Source organism: Pithys albifrons, chromosome 14, assembly GCF_047495875.1.
Source record: "Pithys albifrons albifrons isolate INPA30051 chromosome 14, PitAlb_v1, whole genome shotgun sequence".
In the NCBI taxonomy this organism is placed as follows: domain Eukaryota; kingdom Metazoa; phylum Chordata; class Aves; order Passeriformes; family Thamnophilidae; genus Pithys; species Pithys albifrons.
In genome coordinates this window covers 1,954,635-1,980,414 of record NC_092471.1, presented here as the reverse complement: position 1 = coordinate 1,980,414, position 25,780 = coordinate 1,954,635, and the positions used below count along the sequence as shown (strand labels likewise).

The 25,780-nt window shown below is 48.9% G+C and overlaps 3 protein-coding genes across 3 annotated transcripts in view; 1 reads left to right on the top strand and 2 right to left on the bottom strand.

Moving 5' to 3' along the window:
- LOC139678687 (sodium/hydrogen exchanger 2-like) overlaps positions 1-15,112 on the bottom strand; it is a 29,249-nt gene extending 14,137 nt beyond the window's left edge. The window contains 5 exon segments of the mRNA XM_071569716.1: positions 1,814-2,010; positions 6,329-6,546; positions 9,655-9,905; positions 10,429-10,892; positions 14,587-15,112. Of these exon segments, the coding sequence (XP_071425817.1) occupies positions 1,814-2,010; positions 6,329-6,546; positions 9,655-9,905; positions 10,429-10,892; positions 14,587-15,112 (1,656 nt within the window).
- On the top strand, positions 2,289-2,774 carry LOC139678537 (octapeptide-repeat protein T2-like; the record flags this gene model as incomplete). The annotated part of the gene is made up of 2 exons (XM_071569419.1): positions 2,289-2,420; positions 2,700-2,774. Coding segments are annotated over 2 exons (207 nt in total), but the record flags the coding sequence as incomplete, so codon positions are not given.
- Positions 15,113-21,308: 6,196 nt separating the features above from the next.
- On the bottom strand, positions 21,309-24,326 carry LOC139678512 (TLR adapter interacting with SLC15A4 on the lysosome-like). Its single transcript, XM_071569385.1, has 2 exons — positions 24,140-24,326; positions 21,309-22,907 (listed from the first exon to the last, which is right to left on the bottom strand). Exons 1-2 carry the CDS (start codon positions 24,216-24,218, stop codon positions 21,901-21,903), a joined length of 1,086 nt encoding a protein of 361 aa, XP_071425486.1. The 5' UTR covers positions 24,219-24,326; the 3' UTR covers positions 21,309-21,900.
- Between the last annotated feature and the right edge of the window lie 1,454 nt (positions 24,327-25,780).

The following is a 25,780-nucleotide window of genomic DNA, read 5'->3' as shown; positions in this document are numbered from 1 at the left end:
TCCACCCTCCCTGTGCTGAGCTGCAGCCATGTCCTTCTGCCCCAGCTTTGTAGCGAGGCTCTGGTTTAACTCCTGTTCTCGTGGTGGCCTCAGCTCCCCCTGGCTCTGCAGGCACCTGGAGCCTGGCAGAGCCTGTCCTGGCAGACACCACATGCCCCTGGATGGCTGAGGGTCAAGGGGTCACCCTGTCCACATGGGAGACCCTGTTAACTCTCACCCTTCTGCAAGGAGATGACATCACCAGTGGAGCTCTGAGGCTACACAAAAGCCCTTTTCCCAGTGCTGGGAAGGATTTCCCCAAGGCTCAGCAGAAAGGAGCTGCTGCCTTAGAACATCCTTTGTCTGGGGCTCAGGAGTGTCTCTGCATGAGGGGACGTGCCAGAGCTTTGCACTTTCTGACCCACATTTGCATCTTCAAACCTGTCAGGTTCCACCCAGGGCTGCTCCCCCAGGCCTGGCCCCTGCCCCCTCCTCTCAGGCTGTGCCCAGTCCCAGCTCCAAACCATCAGCATGTCCCACTCCTCAGCCTTTCCTCAGCTCAGGATGAGGACTGAGTGGATGGGGGGAAGCAGAGCATCAACCCCAACCCTCCACATTGCCCGAGTGCCCCACACACCCACTGAGGGGTTCAGAGAGGTCAGGCAGGAGGAGTTTGCTCAGCCATGGGGCCACTCAGCAGTTGGCACCACAAGCCACCACCTCCCAAAGCCCCAGAAGCTCCTCTGCTCCCTCCATCCCCGGGCAGGAGTGGGGCAGCTTTGGGGCAGCGGCTCCACATGGGCCTCATGTCCTGGACCAGGAGCTCCTTGGGAGCTTTCCCAGACCACCACACCCAAATCTAAGAGACCCACTCAGCTTTTTGGGATAAACAGCAGATGGACATCAGCGTTTCTCGCTCTGGGACCAGAGGACCCCAATTTTTCCACCATATCCGTCCTTTACATGTGGTGGAAACCTTTTTCCCTCCTTTGCCAGGTGAACTAAAAGGTGCATTTCAGAGAAGCCCTTGAGAGACTCTGCTGGGCAGAGAAGAGCAGGGAGACACTTCGGAGACCTCCATCCCACAGACCCTGCAGGAATGGTGGTTTCACCACTAGATGTCACAGCAACGCCGAGGCTGCTCCTCCCGAGCTCCGGAGCACCAGAATTCCTTACAAACAACACCCTGGAGACCCAGAATTCCTTACAAACCCAGCCCTGGGGCACCAGAAGTCCTTACAAACCCAGTCCTGGGGCACCAGAAGTCCTTACAAACCCAGCCCTGGAGACCCAGAATTCCTTACAAACACAGCCCTAGAGCACCAGAATTCCTTACAAACCCAGTCCTGGGGCACCAGAATTCCTTACAAACCCAGTCCTGGGGCACCAGAATTCCTTACAAACCCAGCCCTGGGGCACCAGAATTCCTTACAAACCCAGCCCTGGGGCACCAGAATTCCTTACAAACCCAGCCCTGGGGCACCAGAATTCCTTACAAACCCAGCCCTGGAGCATCAGAATTCCTTACAAACCCAGCCCTGGAGCATCAGAATTCCTTACAAACCCAGCCCTGGAGCATCAGAATTCCTTACAAACCCAGCCCTGGAGCATCAGAATTCCTTACAAACCCAGCCCTGGAGCACCAGAATTCCTTACAAACCCAGCCCTGGAGCACCAGAATTCCTTACAAACCCAGCCCTGGAGCACCAGAATTCCTTACAAACCCAGCCCTGGAGACCCAGAACTCCTCCCTGCCCCAACCTGAGGGACAGGAGCCCAGAGGGTGCACCTGCAGAGGTCCCAAGCCAGAACTGGTCCCAGATGTTGGGTTTACCTGTACAAACACAGTGAAGAGGATGACAACGGTTGTGGCTGCGATGAAGAGCTTCTTCCTGTGGAAGTCGGGGAGCAAGAACACCAGAGAGAAGCAGATGGCCCCACGGAGCCCCCCATAGGCGATGATGAACTGGTCCTTACTGGTGATGGTGTTCACGTGGAACCGGTTCACAAAGAATGTCAGCACAAGCACCCCTGGAAAGGAGAAGAGGGAGAGAAAGAAAGAAGAGGGAGAGAAAGAAAGAAGAGGGAGAGAAAGAAAGAAGAGGGAGAGAAAGAAAGAAGAGGGAGAGAAAGAAAGAAGAGGGAGAGAAAGAAAGAAGAGGGAGAGAAAGAAAGAAGAGGGAGAGAAAGAAAGAAGAGGGAGAGAAAGAAAGAAGAGGGAGAGAGAGAAAGAAGAGGGAGAGAGAGAAAGAAGAGGGAGAGAGAGAAAGAAGAGGGAGAGAGAGAAAGAAGAGGGAGAGAGAGAAAGAAGAGGGAGAGAGAGAAAGAAGAGGGAGAGAGAGAAAGAAGAGGGAGAGAGAGAAAGAAGAGGGAGAGAGAGAAAGAAGAGGGAGAGAGAGAAAGAAGAGGGAGAGAGAGAAAGAAGAGGGAGAGAGAGAAAGAAGAGGGAGAGAGAGAAAGAAGAGGGAGAGAGAGAAAGAAGAGGGAGAGAGAGAAAGAAGAGGGAGAGAGAGAAAGAAGAGGGAGAGAGAGAAAGAAGAGGGAGAGAGAGAAAGAAGAGGGAGAGAGAGAAAGAAGAGGGAGAGAGAGAAAGAAGAGGGAGAGAGAGAAAGAAGAGGGAGAGAGAGAAAGAAGAGGGAGAGAGAGAAAGAAGAGGGAGAGAGAGAAAGAAGAGGGAGAGAGAGAAAGAAGAGGGAGAGAGAGAAAGAAGAGGGAGAGAGAGAAAGAAGAGGGAGAGAGAGAAAGAAGAGGGAGAGAGAGAAAGAAGAGGGAGAGAGAGAAAGAAGAGGGAGAGAGAGAAAGAAGAGGGAGAGAGAGAAAGAAGAGGGAGAGAGGAAAGAAGAAAGAAGAGGGAGAGAGGAAAGAAGAAAGAAGAGGGAGAGAGGAAAGAAGAAAGAAGAGGGAGAGAGGAAAGAAGAAAGAAGAGGGAGAGAGGAAAGAAGAAAGAAGAGGGAGAGAGGAAAGAAGAAAGAAGAGGGAGAGAAGAGAAACAAAAAGAACAATGAGATCAAACTCATCACCTTCTATTTTACAGCAAAACATCACGGGATGGGTGAACACCAATGGCCCAGGGGGGTATCCCAGTATGGAGAAGGTTTCTTCCAGCCTGGTCCAACAGGTGAAAATGTGATTTGTCCAGATAAAAACTAATCCCCAACATCTTTCTGATTTAGAGGGTTACAGATACTGATTGGCCACAGTTCTGACATACTGATTTATTCTAATTGGTGACAACAAATGTCTGAGTTCCTTGGATTATAAATATTTTTGAGACAAATCATCAGCAACAATTTAGCCATAAGTTCCCCTCCTCCTTCCAAAAGCAGTAGCTTGGATAAGTAGCTACATTCCACCTGTGTTAATGTTATTTCTTCCCCTCCTAGATTTATTCAGAGTGAATTTAAGGCTGTGGGAGGTGACACAGCAGTTGCTGTGAGTTACAGCCATTTGCAAACACACAACCAGATGCAGAGAGGTACAAAAAGCGGGGCCTTAAATCAGCAAGCCGTGATTTCAATAGCAATGGATATGATAAACATCTTATTTCCCAGAGATTAACGGTCGCTTGGAGAACTGATGGCTCAGCCTGACACTGAATTAGTGAGGAATTAGCTGGATCCACAGCACTGTTGTGTTTCCAGAGGCTCTTGTACACACCAAACATCCTCCCCACACGTGCAGCTAAAAATACCCAAACCTGAGCACACACCGGAGCAGCCTGAAGGCAACAGAAGCTGGGGATGTTTGGGAAAAACTCCATTCACTGAACTTTGCAATGCCTTCCCCATCTCCAGAGCTCCCCAGAGCTGCTGGCCAGAGCAGCAGGTGGGACATTCTTTGGTGCCAAGGCTCTTTGTAACTTAAAACCCAAGTAAGTAAATAAAATAAAGCCTCCCTCAGGTCACACCGGCACCTACTGCCCAGCTCAGGCAGTGCTGATGGTTTAGAGGAACAGCATTTGCTTCAGCTGATATCCTGGCCTTTGTCTCAATTAAATCCCTCCTCATAAATTATTATCAGCATTCCCTACACTGATTCCAGGCCAGGTTGCTGCAAGAGATGACACAGAATGAATCATTCTGAGCAGAGTGGATTTTCTTCTGGAGATACACCTTGGGAAAGAGCAGGAGGAGATCTCCCCAGTGCTTGGCCAACACTGGTGCTGCCATGCCATGGCTGTGGCTCCTGTTCAGGTGATCTCTCTCACACCAAAGTAACCCCCCAGACTTCAGCAGAATCATTTCTCAAATATTTAAGAGCACTGGGAGGGTCCTGGGAAAGACTGGGTGTATTTTGCACACTAATCCCAGCCCTGTCCACCCCAAACCCCCCAATTCCTGCAAGTCCAATTCCGTTGGCACCTCCCATTTTGGATCAGTGCCTCCAGCACCTCCAGAATCCCAGAATTTTTAAGGTTGGAAAAGCCCTCAAAGATAAAGTCCAACCAGTCCCCCAGCAGTGCCAAGGCCACCACTGCCCCACGTCCCCACCTGCCACATCCCATGTATTCTGAACACCTGCAGGGATGGTAATTCCACACTCACCTGGGCAGCCTGTTCCAATGTCTGCCCACCTTTCAGTGAAGACATTTGTTCTAATATCCAAGTATAAATTAACTATTAATTAATGCAGAGCTGCTGGATGGCTCTGAGCAGGTCAAGGTCTAATCTCCCCCTCCATGTCCAAGGCAGGAGTTCCCAGCCCAGCTTGGTTCTCTCTCCATGTCCCCAGGAAGGTGCCATCCCATCCAGGCCCTTTCAGAAGTGCCCAGCCCTGGTTTGTCTGTTATTTCATTCCAGTGGGATTTGCTCTCCTGCTGCAGCCTCAGCCCTCCCCTGAGGTGTCTGCACCACTGGGGCTGCACTCAGGCAGGATTTTGGGGGGTTTTTACAGCATTTCTGTGCTTCTTTATGTCTTCAGTGGAGAATTGTTGAGCTAAAAAAGTCAAACCCAGAACTGCTTTTATCTGAGCAAATAATTTAAGAGAAAACCACTCAATGGTAATAAAACACTTGAATGTCCAAATAACTGCCTAATGAGCATATTCCAAGTGTGGTGCACAGTTATTAAAACAAACCTTGGCATGGATTAACGACTCACAAACCCCATCCTGCCCTGTCTTGCTAATCATGGCCTGTCCTATTTATACAATTTCCTGATGTGTCTGTCAAACTGGAGCTCCCTGTGCTGTGGAAACATAAATCCTGCTGAATGCCTGTCAGCTCCCCAGTTCCTGCCCAAAATGGGTGCTGGTACACTCACAAATACAGTGAATATAGAAAAAACCCCCCTCAGTGGGGAGCCAGCACTGCTGAGGTGACAGCACAAGGGAGAGGAACAGAGGCTTGGCCCCAAACCCAGCTGGGGCCAACAGCAACACAGAGCAGCTGCTTTCCTGGGGATACACAATGCAAGAAAATGGGATCCCAGGGAATTCTGGGACCAGGATCTGTGTTTTCCTTCTAATTGTGGCTCAAGAAACTCTGGAGAGTTATCAGGAAACTGTTTTCATGCCTTGCTGTCCTTGTTACCTCCAAGTCTTGGTGGCTTTATTGCTCTGATGTTGGTCAAACTCTCCAGCAGGTTTCCCAGGGAAGCTGTGGAGTCTCCATCCATGGAGATAATCAAAAGCCATCTGGACACAGTCCTGCCACAGGAGGGGGCTGGACCAGACGATCTCCAGAGGTCCCTGCCAACCTCAGCCATGCCCCAGTTCTGCAATTCTCAGCCCTGAAGTTCTTGGGTAGGAGCAGAAGCATCCTCACATTTGAGGCCCCAGTTCCCACCTCTCCAGCAGTGAGCTGGGTAGATGTTCCTCTGTAAAGCACACCAGGATCTCCAGGGACAGCTGCTGGAAGGTCCCCCCCAGTTTCCATGGAAGGAGATGCTCTGCTTGAGCTTGTCATGAATTAAATCCCTGAAGGCTCTGCCATTCAGAACAGGATCTCTGATCCCAAGGAGGTACCTACAACCTCCCTCCTGCTGTGAGGATCCCACAGGACTGAAATGGAAGGTCATGGCAATGGAGGAGGGATCAAAGCATTGATAACATGTCCTGAGAACTCCTCTTTAACAGCAGTGAGTGCACAGAGCAGGAAATCCCAGTAAAATGAAAGACCTGGAATTAGGATGGGGAGGACAGAAACAATGGCTGGGATGTCCCAAGCAGGCCTTGCATTGCCATGTAGGATAATCCCACCTGCAGAGCAAACAGGACAGGATGGTGCAGGGCCAGGAGCCTTCTCTTATTTACTGGAATCCCATTTTTCATTCCCAGATATATGCACACATCCCATTTATAATGTATATCCCAAATGATATACATAAAAAATGTATCCTTTCCCCTTACCCAGAGCTCTCCAAAGGAGGCAGAAGATGAGAGTGAAGCAGATGTAGGGCCAGTTCCACTCGTGGTTCTCCCCAATGGTGGAAACTCCAAGGAAGATGAAGATGAGGGTGTCACTGACACTGCTCCACATCTTCATGAAGTATTTCACCGTGGTGTGGGACTTGAGGGAGATGTTGGCCTCCACATAACGCTTCATGCCCATGGCACAGGCAATGATGCTGGGGAAAGGAAAACAAAACAAGACATTTTCCTACTTAAGCCCTGAAAATAGACCCTCAGTTATAAAAAAGGTTTCCTCAAGACCTGGCTGTTTGCAGACACCTCACTGGGGAGTGATTCACTTCCTGCACCAGGCCAAGGGTGTCAGGAGGACCAGCAGGACAATTAAATGCTTCATGGGTTGCCCAAAGGGTGTGAATGTGGTTTGGAGCAGATGAACAATCCATGCTGTGCTGCTTTTGGTGAGAGCACAGAACCACCCCCAGCTCGTCCCACCCAACACGCCCTCCCGTCCTTTAACTTTGCCCAGCTCTGCCCTTGCAGTGGCCTCACAATTTTTCATGGCTAATTGGTGCTTCAAGTTCCAGGCAGCACGTGGGTAGTTAATTCATCAGCTTTCCAAATCAATACATTTTCAGGCCAGCAATCCTGGAAAGGTCAAAACAATCCAGTGCTCAAAGCATCAAAGCTCCAGTTTTTATGTTTTAATCTGGACTGAGATATTTAGTTCTAAATATTGTAGCAGCAATAAAAGAAACGGCTTCAGATTTCCAAGGTCTGATTCCCATGGCTCTTTTGGAAGGCACCCACATTTTTAAGGCATGAAAAATGGCTTTGACAGGGACACCACGATGACTATGTTGGATCCCAGCAGAAAAGCCAAAGGCTCAGCAGATCCTCCCCCTGCAGAGTGTCCCTGGCTCTGGAGCCTGACTTTGAACACCTCCTGTGACCAGGACTGGCAAACGACCCCCAGAGATGCACAGAGGAGCTCAGAGAGCTGGTGACACACAGAAATATCCTCTCAGCTAAGAACTGCTCAGAGATCAGCCATGCGACAGCTTTGCACTGAAAACATCCCGTTCCAACCCAGAGTTTCACCAATTCTTTGTGTTATTTTGAAGACAGAAATATTTGTGTTTGTCTAAATTTAAAGCTGGGTTTTAAGGGGAGGAATTTTAGTAAAAGCAGAGGATGGGAAAGGTCAGATTCAGGAAAGCTGTGATGCTCTTGCTGGGGAAAGAGATCCTGTGTTATCCAGCAGGGCGAGACAAGGATTGGAATCCCTTTTTCACCAAATGTGAATTCACATCTTTCACCTCCTAAGAAAATGTACAAAAAAATATTCCCAAACTGGTCTGTTTTGATTGATCCCATTTAGACTGATCCTTTTTGCCAGAAGGAGCAACAGGGATTGAACCACAGGCCAAAAAAAAATAATGAACTCTTCAGTTTCTGTATCTGCCTTAATAAATACTGGGTAAAACAGTTCCAGCCAGAAACTGAGAAATCCAACAAGTATTTATGGGCAAGTGACTTCCAGAGCTGGGATTTGGGAATGCTTCTTGGAGAATGGATATGGGGGGACACAGGGGGGATTAAACTTGGACACAGGGGGGATTAAACTTGGACACAGCTGCAAGGATGGACATTGCCACAAGGGTCATGGAAAGAAGAGAAAAAGAAAGAAAAATCCAAACTAAAACCCACTTGCAGAACTGTCTCCCAGACTGGGTTGCATTCACAGTTTTCATATTTTTGGGGCTATGTACAACTGATTTTTGTTTGGCAATCAAATTATTTTCCAAAGGAACAAAGTGCCAAGAGCTGGTTTTTCTAATCCAGTATTCCCTGGCCACGATGGAATGGGTGGTTTGAACTCCAGATATGTCAGAGAGGCATTTCCAGCTTGGCAATTAGGGGGGCACAGGGCAGGAATCAGCTGCCTGTGCCATTGTTTGGCTTTGGAAAAAATGCATTATTCAAAAGAGCAGCAAATGGGTTCCATAATGGGAACAGCACATAGTGATTGATGGAAGGAGACACCATTAGGATTGAATGTTTTCTGCTCTCCCATGATTATGCAGAATATTTATTTCCCTGCTCTGCCTTGCACTCCTATAAATAGGCTTTTCCCACCTATTCCTCCAGCTGGAATTGTTTGCAGGAACACTCAAATATTGCTCCCATTAACCAGCCCAGAAATCTGCAAGACACAGGGATGGTTTCTCTCCAGAGCAATCATGAGGTTTAAAATAGACCTCCCAGACCCTCCTGTGCCAGCTCAGAACCCACTTCTTTTACTGTTTCCCTTTGCTGTTCTCACTGCACAGTTGTTTCCACTGCAGGCTCAGTGGGGGGACATTTGGGGCTTGTGATCCTCAGCTGGCTCAGGTTTGGCAGCAGAACCCAACACAACAGATTTCAGCCCACAGCAACCAGGAGGGCTGGATCACCCCTGGTTCTCATCTCTCTCTGCTTCCCAAGGTGAGATTCTGGTGGACCTTGGGGTCACTCTATCTGATTTTTATGTCAGCACCTGCTCTGCCAGTGAAATGCATGGAGCTTTGTTTCTTAAAACTGAAGGATCTGGCCCCAAATCCTTCATTTCATTGAAAGACCTACCCAGTAAAAAAAGAAATAAATTAATTGAATGATCTCTGACAACTCTGACTGAACTCGGTCACAATTCCAGCAGTGCTGGAGACATGGAGGTGTTGGATGTCACCCTCACTCAGGAGGCCAGAGGGACCCAGGAGCTGTGTCTGAGCTCTGGTGCCAAGGCAGAAAATTCCATCAGAGCAGGAATATCTCAGGTTTCAGCTGCACAGGGAATGCCCAGCTCCCACCCCATCCCTCTGGCCACACAGGACTTGCAGATGGGGAGGGGGGTGAGAACAGACGTGCTGGAAAGAGAGACCAAACCTCTCCAAGGAGCTGTCAGAGACCTCCTTGTCACTCTGCCCATGTTGGTTTTGACTGGGCCACATGGAAAATAAGCAAAGAAGCCAAGAAAGCTCTTCTGGCTCTGCCAAACCTACTCCACATCTTGCTGCCAACAAAACCCATGGAGCTCAAACAGACACTCCTCAACAACCTCCACAAACCCTCCAGCAGGATTGGTATCCAAGTGATCCAGCAGGATTGCTTGTGACTCGCAATTTGATGTGCAATTTGGGAAGTGGAGTCACCCTTGGAGAGGGCCCTGATCCCTGGCACACACAGAGCTCCAGCTCAGCAAAGCTGAGAACTTTGCCTGCCACTCTGCAGCCAGGAGAGGGACAGAGCAGACAGGACAGACAGGATGGTTGGTGAGCAGAACTCACGCCACGATGCCCGAGAGGTGGAACATCTCAGCAGTGAGGTAGGACAGGTAGCTGTAGAGGAAGACGAAGAGCGGCTCGATGACTCGGATGTCCTTGGTGAAGCGCGTGGTGAAGGCGGCCGTGAAGCCAAAGATCAGCCCCACCAACACTCCCCCCAGCCCCACCACGAAGAACTGCCCCACTCCAGCAAAAACATCCATGCTCTTGATGGTGGGCATCTCACAGAAGGAGCGAAAGAGCTTGTACAGCACCTGGAGGGGGAAAGGAAAGAGAGAAACAGTTGGTGAGATACTCACCAGGCGTGGCCACACGTCGTCATGACACCAAGTACAGGGTCACCATCCTTCCCTGAGGTCTGGGTCCTACCAGGGGACTGCTGTGGCACTCCTAGGCATTTCTGCCCCAGACATACAAAGAGATGTTCACCCAAAGGCTGCTGTGCTCCCCTGAAGGTGCCAAGACCACCCAAGGGATGAAGTCAGGAGAGCACTACCCAAATTTCAAGCCAAAAGGAAAGCTCCACCCAACATTTCACCCAGTCATTAATATGGAAATTCAAAGGTGTTAACTATGAACTTAAGACTAGAAATGGCTCATTTTACATGAACAAGTCAGGCAATTTTTGCCCAGGATGGACTGGCTGTGCCTCCAATGTTGTCAATAAACACCTTTGCTGCTAAATAAAACAAAAAGCTTCTTAGCAGTTATTTATTTCGAAGCATTTTCGCTATCACTTCTCCAGCCACTGCCACACCCCCCGTCCCAAACACTCACCACCGTGACGGCGTCGTTGAGCAGCGACTCCCCGAAGACCAGGATGTGCAGCTTCTCATTGACGTGGATCTCCTCGAACACGGCCAGCACGGCCACCGGGTCCACGGCCGCGATCAGGCTGCCGAAGAGCAGGTTGTGCAGCAGCGACACGTCCTGCAGCCGGAACGCCCTCACCTGGCAGATGCCGTAGAGGGAGAAGCCGATGCCAAACACGTTCCACACGGTGCCCACCACGGCGTAGAGCAGGATGGTGCCGATGTTCTCGAAGAAGGGGCGGCTGGGCATGAAGTAACCGGCGTCCAGCACGATGGGGGGCAGCAGGTACAGGAAGAAGATGTCGCTGTCCATCACTGGGGGGGACCTGTCGTTGAAGCCGTAGATGATCCCCCCCATGATGAGCCCCACGAAGATCAGCAAGCAGCTCTCGGGGACCACAGAAGGGAGTTTGTTGTAGAGATGGAACCCTGGGAGGGCATGGAGAGGGAAAAGGGGGATTATCTCACCAACCTTGTTGGTGATGCCTCAGGGGGTTGTGGGTTTTCATTTTTAAATTTTATAGATTTTAGAAGTACTTGTAACTGTAGTGAAAATGTAGATTTAGTGTGTTAATCATTGAATGGACTGGGTTGGAAAAGACCCCTGAGATCATCAAGTCCAATCCTTGATCCAATCCCACTGTGATCACCAGCCCAGGGCACGGAGTGCCTTGGGCTGGTGATCACAGTGGGGTTGGATCAAGACGTGGTGGATTCTCACTCACTGCCACATCCACAGAATCCATTGGGTTGGAAAAGACCTCTGAGATCATCAAGTCCAACCCTTGGTCCAACTCCAGTCCCTTTTCCAGATCATGGCACTCAGTGCCACGGCCAAGCTCAGTTTAAAAACCTCCAGGGATGGGGAATCCACCCCCTCTCTGGGCAGCCCATTCCAATCCCTGAGCACTCTCTCTGCAAAGAATTTTTTCCTGATCTCCAACTTCAATTTCCCCTGGCAGAGCTTGAGCCCATCGTGCCCCCTTGTCCTATTGCTGAGTGCCTGGGAGAAGAGACCAACCCCCACCTGGCCAGAACTTCCCTTCAGGTAGTTTCAGTTCAATGTTTATATATCCTAACCCCATCCCACATCAATATCTAAAATTCCATTCATTATTTAGACTTCTCTTCAAGGTAGAAAATTGAGGAATATCAGAAGGTCTGCACCATGAGACATAAACATGAGCCAACACCCTTGGGGTCTAAGGACACTGGAAAAGCTCCAAGGGCCCTACGTGTGCTGAGGAAGATGAAGATGAGGAACAGAGGACCCCACTGTCCCCCAGACTCAAATCCTGATGTGGTGATGCCGTGAGTGGCCCCTCCCAAAAACAGGACTCAGCCACGTTAGTGCAGGGTAAGATAAAAAGTAAAGGTCCTTTAATATCCCAGGCCTACAGCCCACAGGAATACAGGATGACATCCATGTGTCCCAGTTCTTGTTTCCATGGCTTTTATAATAAGATCCCTCCAATCATTGCTTTACACATTTCTCAGTCCAGTCCCAGTTCCACCCTTGGTCCAGCCCCTGGAACTGGGTCTGGGGTCGTCAAGACCCTCTGTCTTCATCAGCTCTTCTTCCTCGGGCACACAAAGGTCTCTTGGAGTTCATCCAGTTCTGGCTATTGGGTCACTCTGACCTGTGTTTATGTTTCATTCTGTGGGCCTCTGATATCCTTCAGCTCTACCTTGGAAAGGAGTCTAAACAAGATTAATTAACTAAAGGAATTTGAGCTCCCTGTTCTGGAACAGGGGTAGTGATAGAAAGGCATTAAACTGTTAGAAATATTAACCCTCTAAAAATCTACAACTACTGTGTTCCTAAAACCTACAAAATGTGAAAATCAGAACAAAATCCCTTTGGCATCATGGTGTGCCCAGGGGCAGGACAGGGTTGGACCAAGAGAGGTGTGAACTGGGGATTGGGTGGACAATATTATAAAAACCATGGAAAGCAGAGTTAAAACAGCACATCATCATGTATTCCTGAAGGCCCTAAGCCTAAACATCAAAAGATCTTTTTATTTTATCCCACACTAACTTGAATCAGAGTTCTGCTTTCTGGGGTCTCTCAAGGCATCACTGGGTGAGGAGATTCCCTGTGCTCCCACCAGCAGCAAATCACAGCTTGGAGCAGCAGGAAGAAACACACCCAGGGAAGGTGAAGTCGCTCACAAATCAGTGAGAAAATCTGAAAATTGCTGAAAATACCAAACTTTCTCAGAATGAGAAACCTCATCTCATCATAGTGTAAGGTCAGACTGGTATATTTAGGTGATAAATAGACATATCATCTGCATAAATTTAAAAATCTGCATAAATAAATAAAATCTGCATATATAAAAATAATCTGCATGAACAAAGAAGTGTTTGGAATTATTTCTGATGTGATCAAGTCAGCAGAATGTCTTCAGCACTAACATAAATAGCAACTGCTAATTTTAAACACAATAACATTCTACACATTAAAAAGAAATCCCAAAAAGCCTTTTCATTGCTTATAAACAGGGTCCACTTTTAACATTATTTAATCATTAGCATTGAAAGCCAAAAAGCTAAAAATCAGCCCCACCAATTCAGCCTTGGGTAATGCCCAGTGTTAGAAAGAAATGCTGACAACCACGAGCAGTCAGGGTCAGTCAAAAGAAAATTAATTGAAACAAACCAAATTGGAATGGGAATAATCATTTTGAAAAATCTGTGGCCATTATTTTGTCTTCACGCATGTCAATAGAATTGGGATCTAAAAACACCATTTCCATCTGAAAAATTCTCATGGAACTGAATCTCAAAGACTTCTCCTTTCTGAGGCAAAAATAAAAGTGCTGTAAAATAACTTTTATAGCAGCAACTGAACAGAAGTGATCACAAGCCCTGGAGAAAAATAAATATATTTTTCCACTTTCCTTTGCCCACTTCTGCAGGGGAAAAAACTCCAGAGCCAGGTCTAAGTTCTGCAAAGTGCCCTTTCTTGGGCATTTCCAACTGAAATACAACTTATTTTCTGCATGGGCAGCATGTCTGGCACATAAGAGGAGCATGAGATTAATTACAACACTCTGTGTGTATAAATATATATAAAACATAATATAATTCATGGGTGTGGGGGTTATATATATGTACATAACATAAATAAATGAATAAAAACATGTAATACATTATATATAATATTATAGATATTCTGATATATTATTATAGTAATATTAGTAATATATAATAATATTATTTCCATATAATTTAATATTATATTGTGTTATATTAACATAATATTGTATAATGAATTATACAATGTATATACGTATAAATATACACAACATAGAATTGCTATAATTCTACTATTAATTATAATTAAATATAATAATGCACTCAGAACATTATACATAATATATACTATATATAAATATATATTATATATAGCGCATGTAAAATATGTTATTAAATGTTATATATTATAGATATAATTCTTTATCTATTAAAGATATAATGATTAATATTAGTATTATTATTTTACATCGATTATAGATATAATTCTATAATATATAAAATTCTATATAATATAATCATATATATAAAAACTATATAATATTAAAGATATAATGATACAGATGAACCCCACTATTAATAATTTCCATGAACAGGCTTGGTTTGTCACCTCAGGCTCCAAGCCTGGCAAGGACCCTGTGCCACCCTCACCTACCTTGGCCAGCGAGGCCACAGCCACCTGTGCCACCCTCACCCATCTTGGCCAGCGAGGCCACAGCCACCTGTGCCACCCTCACCCATCTTGGCCAGCGAGGCCACGGCCACCTGTGCCACCCTCACCCATCTTGGCCAGCGAGGCCACAGCCACCTGTGCCACCCTCACCCATCTTGGCCAGCGAGGCCACAGCCACCTGTGCCACCCTCACCCATCTTGGCCAGCGAGGCCACAGCCACCTGTGCCACCCTCACCTACCTTGGCCAGCGAGGCCACAGCCACCTGTGCCACCCTCACCTACCTTGGCCAGCGAGGCCACAGCCACCTGTGCCACCCTCACCTACCTTGGCCAGCGAGGCCACAGCCACCTGTGCCACCCTCACCTATCTTGGCCAGCGAGGCCACAGCCACCTGTGCCACCCTCACCTATCTTGGCCAGCGAGGCCAGCATGATCCAGAGGGTGATCTCGAAGGGCACCTGCACGTGCTGGTAGTCCAGGGAGAAGAAGGTGTGCTCTGAGGATTCATTGCCCACCCAGCTGATGTTCTCCAGGGCCGTGTCCTCCAGCAGCAGCTCCTGCAGGGCACCCACCTGGGGGGCTGCCAGGAGGCAGCACAGCAGGGGCAGGATGGCACCTGAGCCCTGCTCCTCCATCCCCTGCATCTCCCTGGATCTGCTCCCGCTGGGGGAATCGTTGGGAATGCTGGTGCAGACACAGGCGTGGGTGGGTGGCTGCAAAGGGAGGAGCAACTGCTCCACCTCACCCTGACCCCCCTCCCTGGTCCATTGGCTTCCAGCCCGGAGATCCTGCTGGAGATCAGCACCCGTTGGAACCACATCCCAAATAGAGGCTCCTCCTGGGGATGCTTCCTCCACACTGACCCCCCTCCCTGGTCCATTGGCTTCCAGCCCGGAGATCCTGCTGGAGATCAGCACCCGTTGGAACCACATCCCAAACAGATTCTCCCTCCTGGGGATGCTTCCTCCAAGAAAAGCCTGGTGCACCCTCAGGCCAGCTGAGGTCTGAAATGCCCCTGTCAGACCAGACAAGGGGCATTTCAGTCCTAACTCTGGGCATATTTTGGCTCCCAGTCTCTCAAAAAACCCTTCCTGGAGGGGGAAAATATTCTTCCTTCTTAAAGCAGACAGACCTGACAGAACAGGTCCCATAAAAGAGCCCCATCCAAAACCAGCTCCATCTTCCCTTGGGCTTCCCTGGATTTCTCCCCCACAGAGAACACACAGCAGCAACATTCCCGATAATTAGTTTTCCTTTGGGAAGTCATGCAAATCCCTCAGATTACTGTGCTAAATACAGAGCAGCAGGGGTGGAGTCACCTGTGCAGGTGGAGCCACCTGTGTGGGACAAAGAAGGTTCAACAATTGCTTCAAGTTTCTTCCTATGAGAAGGACTCAGAGGGAAATTTCATCTCTCTTCACCACTTGAAAGTGGCATCCAAACCTGAGCTGCTTAGAATAGTTGGAGAGATAGAAAAATAAAGTTATTTGTGACAGTGTTTAACAGATTTGAATCACACAGAGAAGAAAACCAGAGTGGGTCTGGTTGTGAAGTTCCCTTTGTGCTGCTGCTGTTTCTCCAGGGATAAATTTAGAGCAAAGCACACACGTGATTAGAGCGGGCCCGGGGCTGAGTCCAGACAGATCAATGGCCTGTTTGCTCCCTTTGGTCACCCAAATGACACCAAAATCCAGCTGCCAGGGACAGGCTGGTGACCCAGTTCTGTGCTGGGAGTCACCCAGACACAGCTCCTGGGGCTCAGCACTGCAGGAGCTCCTTGTTCCTGATCACGTTTGTGGAGCAAGAGGAGGACAGACTTTGGAAGACAGGGGAGATGCAGAGACCCCCTCTGGGAGTGGCTCCTCTCTACTTTATCAGAGTTCATTTGAATTTCACAGGATCACAGGATGGTTTGGGTGAGAAGGGACCTCAAAGCCCATCCAGTGCCACCCCTGCCATGGGCAGGGACACCTCCCACCAGCCCAGGCTGCTCCAAGCTCTGTCCAACCTGGCCTGGGACACTCCCAGGGATGGAGCAGCCACAGCTCCTCTGCCCAACCTGTGCCAGAGCCTGCCCACCCTCCCAGCCAGCAATTCCTTCCCAATATCTCACACAGGATCACTTGTTTCTCTAAAGGAGGGAGAACACAGTGCTCTTCACAGCAATTAAGAAGTAATTAAGGAATTAGCGAGCCAGAGAGAAGGGCAGTGGAAGCTCCAAGCCTGAGCTCGCAGCCCAAGCCATCAGACTTCCTCTTTCTGCTGAAAGATTCAGAGCTAAAGTTCAGAGTTTGAGAACTTGCTGCATTTGGTGACATGGAAAAGGAGTTTTGCCAACTTCCCACTCCCCTTCACCTCCAAAATGGTCCATCGTTTTGCTGTCCTTGGGGAAAAAATAAAAAGCATGAAAGTTAATACTCGCCTGCATTTGCCTTAAGCCAAAAATGAAATGTTTGCATCTTGGAGGGAAGAGCAGCTGCAGGAGGGAGCTCAGCAGGGCTCTGGGAAAGGGTTTGTCTGTAGAATCAATATTTGTTTGATAATAGAACCAGAAAAAACCCCACAACAATTGGGACAGTACCTGAGGAAGGGCAGCAGAGAGGACAGCACTGAAATGTGCTCCATTTCTCAAATAAAGCTGATTTCTAAAATCCTAGAATCATTGAGCTCGGAAAATACCTCCAAAATCATCAAGTTCAACCACTAAACTAATTGCCCTGAGAGGTTGTGAACTCCCCATCCCTGGAAGTGCTCAAGGCCAGGCTGGACAGGGCTTGCACCAACCTGGCTTTGCTTTGAGGGCTTGGAAACTCCTCAATTTTTTCTCCTTTTGCATCATTTTACCCTAAACTTCTATATAAATAAACTTGTTCATTCCCTTAAATCCTGATTTTTGTCCCTGTTCATTATATACCAGCTCTGAGTAAACACCAAAAGCCAAAGCCAAAACATTTTCCCAAAGTTCTGTGATAACAAAACACAAATGTTGTTCCTCTTGCAGAGGTTATTGACGTTATTGAGCCACTGTTTCATGTGAGCACCATTTGATCCAGTGTTTAGGGACAGGCTTGCATTTATTTCCTAATGTAATGCTCTCTCCCATGTTTGAGGGTTTCCAGGCTGGAATCTCATCCCACAGTTGGACTGACAGGCATCCTGCTCTGGTGGAATAAGGACTGGGAGAAGAACAGAGGGATGTGGGATCAGTGACCAGAATTCAGCCTCCTGCAATAAAAATGTCACATTTCTGCATCTTTTGCCCCCAGGGAACACTCACCTCCTGCCCACAGGTAACAAGGGGATTATCCCAGTGCAAGCCCTTGGCTTTCCCTGGGAAACCCTTTGGTGGGCCTTGCTGAACTCTGTGCATTCGTTTAGAGACCACCCAGACCATGTTTGGGAGCACCCAGATGATGTTTCAGTGTTCCTACACTTTTTCAGAAGTAAACCTTTCCTCCAGCTTGCCCAAAAACCTCCAAGCCCCTCAGACACTTCCCCTTCTGGGCAGGATCCCAACCACAGCTATTCTGGGCAGCAGGAACAGAAAACCCCAAACCACAACAGGGGGTTTCCTCAGCACCTCAGAGGCCACCAAGACACTGAGAAGTCACTTTGTGCTGCAGGGAGGGGGTGAACCCCCCAGAGCTCAGGGGGTGTTCTGGAACCTCAGGGACTTCCCTCAAAAATCTGGGTGTAAAGGGAATTTGAACAACATGACATGGAGCAAATGCAATGGTAAGATTAAACCAAAACATAAGACTTTCTCCTTGCCCACACTCCCTCCTGAGAGGTGTGAGCACATTGTGCCTCCTTCTAAGTGCCATCATGGATAACCAACCCATGGAATTCAGCTCCCATGGGGACCACTCCCCACTGAGGTCCCACACACTCTTTGGTGTCTGTGCTTGCCTTGAAGTCCTTCACCCGCAGCCTTTGGTTTCTCCTTGTGGAATAAGCACAAGCAGGTGGCCATTGCCTGGGGTGGGTTTGTTATATAAAAACAGTCAATAAATGTGTCCCAGAGGCCTCTCAGGCTGTGCCTGTGCCCAGTGACCTGTGGGATGGTTGGGGTGGAGCAAAGGGAAAGCTGTGCCTGCCCCTCTCCAAGCTCCACCAGCACACACATCCCCCAGAATGTTCTCCAGCCTCATTTGCACCAGGCTGTGCCTCTCCAAGCTCCACCAGCACACACAGCCCCCCAGAATGTCCTACAGCCTCATTTACACCAAGCTGTGGCTCTCCAAGCACCACCAGCACACACAGCCCCCAGAATGTCCTACAGCCTCATTTACACCAAGTTGTGGCTCTCCAAGCACCACCAGCACACACAGCCCCCAGAATGTCCTACAGCCTCATTTACACCAAGCTGTGGCTCTCCAAGCACCACCAGCACACACAGCCCCCAGAATGTCCTACAGCCTCATTTACACCAAGCTGCCCCTCTCCAAGCACCACCAGCACACACATCCCCCCAGAATATCCTACAGCCTCATTTGCACCAGGCTGTGCCTCTCCCTCTCCAAGCTCCACCAGCACACACATCCCCCCAGAATGTTCTCCAGCCTCATTTGCACCAGGCTGTGCCTCTCCCTCTCCAAGCACCACCAGCACACACATCCCCCCAGAATGTCCTACAGCCTCATTTACACCAAGCTGTGCCTCTCCAAGCTCCACCAGCACACACAGCCCCCCAGAATGTCCTACAGCCTCATTTTCACCAAGCTGTGGCTCTCCAAGCACCACCAGCACACACAGCCCCCCAGAATGTTCTCCAGCCTCATTTGCACCAATCTTGCATATACAACATGAATGTTCTCACTTTCTATTCCAGGAAAGGGTTTTTTATAATTCAACTAACAGGGAAGAGGAACAAAATTTGTTAATTTAGAACTTCAAGGCGAGATTTCCAGGAAATTAGTCTGCAGTCCTGTTCCCTGTTCCATGACATTCACAAATCTCACTTACTGGAAGCACAGCACTAAGTTTATGTACACAGAAAACAAAAAGTGACAGTCTGGGTTCTCTCTCTCTTTGTTAACTTTTGTTACCTCTCAGATTAGCAATGAATAATTGAAACATCAGCTTTATCTATTGAGCAACAGAGAGCAAATGAGTAACTGCTCTGTGAGCCTCAAACGTGGCAGTGGAAAGAAGAAGTGTGGGATCACAGATGGGCAGGGAGAACAACACAGCACATTAAGAAATCCTACACTATTGCACAAAATCAGAAATGTTCTGAGGGGCATCAAGGATCCCTAAATAGGCAGAGCCCAGGAAAGCAAAGCCCTGGTGCCCCAACACTGGAGTGAGAGACAGGGAAACACTCCCAGGGATGGGGCAGCCACAGCTCTTCCAAAGAACCTGTGCCAGTCCCTCCCCACCCTCACAGCCAAGAATTCCTTCCCAATATCCCATCCATCCCTCCCCTCTGGCAGTGGGAAGCCATTCCCTGTGTCCTGTCCCTCCATCCCTTGTCCCCAGTCCCTCTCCAGCTCTCCTGGAGCCCCTTTAGGCACTGGGAGGGGCTCTCAGGTGTCCCTGGAGCCTTCTCTGCTCCAGGTGACCCCCCCAGCTCTCTGCTCCTGTGTCCATCGCAGTTTCCATTCCCAGTGGGAGCTCCCCGGATTCAGGGCCCGTTTCAGTCCGGCACGGCCGGGGCTGTGCTGGGGAAGGCGCTGTTGGCACCCACCTGCAGGAGGAGCAGCAGCGCAGACAGAGCCCTGCCAGGCTCAGCTCCCTCCTGGGCTGCCTTTGGGGTCCCTCCCACACCTGGGCAGCTCCTCCACCCTCTGCTCACCTGCCCAGAGCACTGAAACACCAGCAAATAAAGCCCCAGGAACAGTCCTGCAACGCCAGGTTGTTTCCAAGAAAGTGCAATTTAACAGACTGCAACAATAGCTACAAATTTTCACCTTAAAGAGAAAATAAATGCCCAGGAAAACAAAGCCCTGATGGGCATTTTCACCCAGGAGTCCTGACACATTCAGGGCAAGTTTCAATAATTCAGCTCCAGAGACAAATCCCCTCCCAGGCTGCTCCAGAGCATCCAATACTCCTCCAGACTTTCTGCCTTCCCTCAAGGGAAAGGGAATATCCCCAATTCCCACATGGGACAGGATGGAAGAAGGAAGAGTTTGGGCCTCTTGGGGTTCACAGGAGGCAACCAGGGTGTCCCAGGGGGGAGTGGAGAGCTCTGATACCACCTGGGCACTCATTTATCAAGCAAGCCCTGACCCTCACAAGTGATTTACATTCCCCACAGATTGATGGAGTTACCACAAACAAAAGGGAAAAGCAGGCAGGGATTAAGTGGTGAGGATTTTCTCCTAAAGAGAAAGAAAATTAGGTTAATTACAAGCAAAAAGCTGAATTTTGGAAAGCTTTATGTAAAACAGGAGGAAAAGAGAGAGAAAAAGTTCCTATTGCAATATCATGTACAAACATGTGGAGAAAGGGAAGGAACACTGTGCTAAAAATCAGATTTCAGCCCATTTGAAGCAGCTCAGTATTTAAAATTTTGGGTGAAAAAATAAGTCAGGTTTAGTTTCATGCCAAGTTGACAAGGAAATGGCATTATCCTGTTTAAAAGAGAAAAGAATGGAAAATACAGGCAGGTAGTGTTTGATATTTTACTGATTGTCTGGTATTCCATCCTTCATAGTCCCAAGGGAAGGGTTTGGCCTTTCAGGGTTTGAGTCCTTCCAGATTTTAATCTGCAGAATAGAAGAACATCAACTGATGGAAATTGTTATTCTGCAAACCTGGGCATCCTTTCTGTGGGAATTAATCCTTAAAAAAAAAAAGGTGGATTTTGAGATGTAGCTGCAAAATGGTTGTAAAGCTCTGGAAATCCTGACCTGAAAGGTACTAAAGGAAACCACCACTAGATATCACCATTTGACTATTCAATACATCCCAGAAAAAAGGTTAATGTTGATCTGGAGTGTAAAAATCCCAATTATCCTCCAAGCAGAGGGAGTCACTTGTGAAGGGGCTCAGTTCCCACAGCCTGGGATATTTTATTGATATTTTCTTTCAGTTCAGAGATGATTTGGGGAAATGCCCAAGAAATAAAGATGCTGGGTTAAAACAACAAACAAACAAAACCACAAGCAAAAAGCCCACAAAAAAATCTCTTTACTAGAAAACACTTCGTGGAGCAGGTCAGAGTCCAATTCTTTTATCATTTTACAGTGGGGACACAGGGATCATTTCCAGCTGAAATATTTACTGAGAAGAGCCAGGGAAGAAAGTGAAAGTAACAGGATTTCCACATCAAAATCTGCATTGAAATTTCCAAATGAAGATGCAGGAATCTTGCAGTACTTTTCCAGGAATGCTGCAGTCGTCTTGGCTTGCTGGTTTGACCAAAAATTAAACACTTTTAGGTGTGGTTGTGGCACTTGAGGACATGGTTTGGTGGTGGCCGTGGTGGTGCTGGGGGGATGGTTGGACTTGATCTTAAGGGTTGTCCCCAACCTTAAGGAATCCATGACTCTACAGACACTATAAAACATGATTAACTGGTATTTTAGAGAGAAATTAGTTTCAAATTCTGTATTAGAAAACAGAAACCAGTGGCCTTTACTTTCCCTGTGGTTTAAGCCTTAAAACACTGATTTGCAAAAGTGTAGTGTGTAAATGTTTGCACTTCCCAAGCAAAGCCTTGGGATGAAACATTCCCACTGAACCCCCCCATGCCTCCAGCCCAGCAGGTGGGTCAGGATGGGAACTGCACCCTGCAGTTCTGTTTCAGCCCTGCTGGCTTGGAGATCTGCAGGTTTGGGGTGCTGAACTCGGAGCTGGTTCTGTTGGCACCGTTGCGCCAGCTCAGCAAAGCCAACGAGTGCAGGAGGGCCCCTCTGGCCCTGTGGGTTTCTATGTTCTGCTCCTGGGAGATCTGGAAGCTTATCTGCTCCACGCTGTTCCTCAGCCAGCTGCAGGTCAGGAGGTTTGTTATGGAGCCACACCTGGCCAGGCTTTCCTCAAAAAACTGTTTGTAGAGCTCTGCCACCTTGGCTTCCATGTACTTGTTGAGTGCAGAGTTGGAAAGGGGCTCCTGGCAGAGCACGATGCTCCTCTCGGCAGCTCCAGCTCCAGCTCCAGCTCCAGCTCCAGCTCCAGCTCCAGCCAGGGGTGGCACACTGGGCTCCCCAGGAGGCTCCCAGGGAGGGGACTGGCCCAGGGGGATGTCTATGGACAGCAGGACGGGGCCATCAGGGGGTTCCTCACACACGTGGTCCAGCACACAGCCCGAGTCACAGGTGTGGCCCCCCACTCGGTCCCCCCCGATGTGCAGGTCGGGGTAGTGCTGGTAAATGCTGTTGCATGGCCAGGATCTGTACAGATCCACCTGCTCGAGGCTCTGCCCTCTCCTGGGGATGTGCAGAGCTGGGGACACGTGGCCTTTAACCTGCCCTTCCTCCTCTTTTGCAGGCTCCTTTTCTCTGCATCCCCAGCGAGGGCCACCCCTGGGTTTCTCTCTGCTCCTTCTGGCAGAGACCTCCTCCTGCTTCTCACATCCCCCAGCAAAGCCTTTGATTTTTGGGATGTCTACAAGTTTCTGTCTCCAGATTCCCTCCTCAGCCTTTTGGGATGCAGGGGATTTTCGAGGCTTATCTTGATGACAGTTTTCTACATAGATGAACCTCGTTAAGATGCCTTCTGCCAACATGATGACAAGTGGGAGTAACAGCCCGATCACCAGCAGTCCATGGGGCCCTGGGACTGCAAGACAGGCAGAGAATAACAATAACAACAGCACATTTGATAAATATTGGGATTTTTCTTTTTGTTTTTTCTCTACAGTGTTTATTTTTAGCAAACATTAAGCTACATGCTTTTCTTCTCTTAACTTTTGTACCACTCTTGTCCACAAAAATCAGGCTGAAGATAAAGGGAGGGCATTAAACAGCTTCTTCATCTGCAATGCCACCTCTGTCCCAGGTCCCTCCTGCATCACAGCCACCTGGGACACGTTGTACTTGGAAGCTGCAAACATCCCCAGAATCATTTGACTTGTCTGTATCACTACCAGCAGCTGTTGATCAATGTTTTCCATCGAAAGACAGCAATTTCTGAGAGCTAAAGAGGTGACACAGGAAGGTAATAAAGATCAAACTCCACTCACCTCATGGGCAATTAAGGCTCAGTGTTTTCATCCAAACCCTACATACACTCTGGTTTACTTCAAACTCAATGCACTGGGTCACTTTTTAACCCCAGTGCTCCTTCCAGGAAGCCACTCTCAAACTCCAGTTACCTGAGAGATGGAAATTTTCACCTTCCCTCCTAAATTTACACATTTGCTCTGCACAACCTTTTGGGCTTTTTTCCTTTTGGAGGTTCTTTTAGCCTGAGTGGCAGTTCTCTCCCTGGAGCTGAAGGACCCCTGGAATTTGGAGGCTAAAGCAGAGGAGAGGCAGCACACCAGGCTACATTAGCATGGCTGGTTATCTCCAGAGTCATTTACATATGAAAAGCTGGACAACACAATCTTAAAGCACTCGAGGCAGTTAGAAAACCATTTTCCAAAGAGAGAAGGGAACTTGGCAGTCTCAGTCTTGCTGAAGGTCAGTGGAATTTGGAATGCTGCATTCCCTGTGGGACGTGGGCAACCCGGTCCTCACCCTGCCCTGTAAGACCTCAGGGTACCCAGCCCTTCCCTGCTACTAAATGTTGGGGTTTTCACAGAATCCCAGACTATTCTGAGCTGGAAGGGACCCCCAAGGATCATCGAGTCCAACTCTTGAGTCAATGGCCCACAGAGGGGATTGAACCCATGACCTTGGCATTGTTACAGCCAAGTTTTAACCAAGTTTTAACATTTATTGCTTTGAAAATGTTCATGCAGACCTAAACCAGGGTAATCTCAGCAAAACTGCTTCAAATGAAGTCAGTGGTTCCTGCATTCTGGAACAAAGCATAAGGGAAAACAGGGGCACAAGAACCCGACTTACCGAGGCCAGAGGGGTCGAGGTGGGTTTCCCAAGCGCGGAGCTGTGCCAGTTCTGGGCTGGGCAGGACAGGCTGGCACATCCCCTGCCCTCGGGGACAGGGCCTGACGCACAAAGCAGGAGCTTCCCCCTGTAAAACAGAAGCGATCCCGGCGGGCAGGGCAGGCGCGGGGTGCGAACACCGACCCAGCACACGCCTAAAAGAGGATGTTGGAAAGGGAGCGGAGCTGTTTCCAACCGCGGCACGACACGACGGGCTGGGACAGCCCTAAGGGGGCACAGGGAGGATGTGGGGGCTGTGCTGGTCCAAACTGGAACCCAGTTCCACCAAAGCCTTGCACTGACAGCAGCTCCACCACCCCACTGAATTGCCGTGTTATCCACACAACTTCCCCTTCACAGACACAGCTGAACTGAGAGTCTTGTGACGTTCTGCTGATGGGAAGAACTTGGCAACTTTGTGTCATCAGGATTCTGATGAAATACCCCATTTATAACACACAAAAATAAGACTTTCATAGAATCATAGAATGGATTGGGTTGGAAAAGACCTCTGAGATCATTGAGTCCAACCCTTGGTCCAACTCCAGTCCCTTTACCAGATCATGGCACTCAGTGCCACGGCCAAGCTCAGCTAAAAAACCTCCAGGGATGGGGAATCCACCCCCTCTCTGGGCAGCCCATTCCAATCCCTGAGCACTCTCTCTGCAAAGAATTTCTTTCTGCTCTCCAACTTCAATTTCCCCTGGCAGAGCTTGAGCCCATCGTGCCCCCTTGTCCTATTGCTGAGTGCCTGGGAGAAGAGACCAACCCCCACCTGGCCAGAACTTCCCTTCAGGCAGTTCCAGACAGTGCTGAGGTCACCTCTGAGCCTCCTCTTCTCCAGGCTGAACACCCCCAGCTCCCTCAGCCTCTCCCCACAGCACTTGTGCTCCAGTCCCTTCACCAGCCTCGTTGCTCTTCTCAGTTGGGTTGGAAGAGACCTCTGAGATTATCAAGTCCAACCCTTGATCCAACCCCACTGTGATCACCAGCCCAGGGCACTTTGTGCCCTGGGCTGGTGATCACAGTGGGGTTGGATCAAGACATGGTGGCTTCTCTGTCCCTGGAGGTGTTTCAGAGGACACTCAGTGCCACATCCAGTCCCTTCTCCAGCCTCGTTGCTCTTCTCTGGCCCCGCTCCAGCCCCTCAATCTCTTTCCTCAACTGAGGGGCCCAGAACTGAACACAACACTCAAGGTGTGGCCTCCCCAAGGCAGAGTCCAGGGGAAGGGTCACTGCCCTGGGCCTGCTGGCCACACTATTCTTGATCCAGGACAGACTTTGCCACTGTGAATGCAGCAGCCACTGGACAGCTGTGGACAATCGTGTTGCTCATTGACCAAATTCACTTTTTCTGGGCTCAAAACTGCTCTGGCTCAATGTCCCACCTGTGGTTCCCTCATGGTGTTTTTAGCGTGTCCTTTGCAAGCTCAGCCTGAGCCACCAGCACAACATCCAGTCCATACACAGCCTGCAGAGTTTTCTGCTGATGTCTTTTCTAAATTTCCTTTTTCTCAGATGATAAAATTCCCCCAATAAATCAGAAGCTGAATCTCATCCAAGCACTTCACCAAGAGTCCTAAAAAGATGCTGTTTAATGAT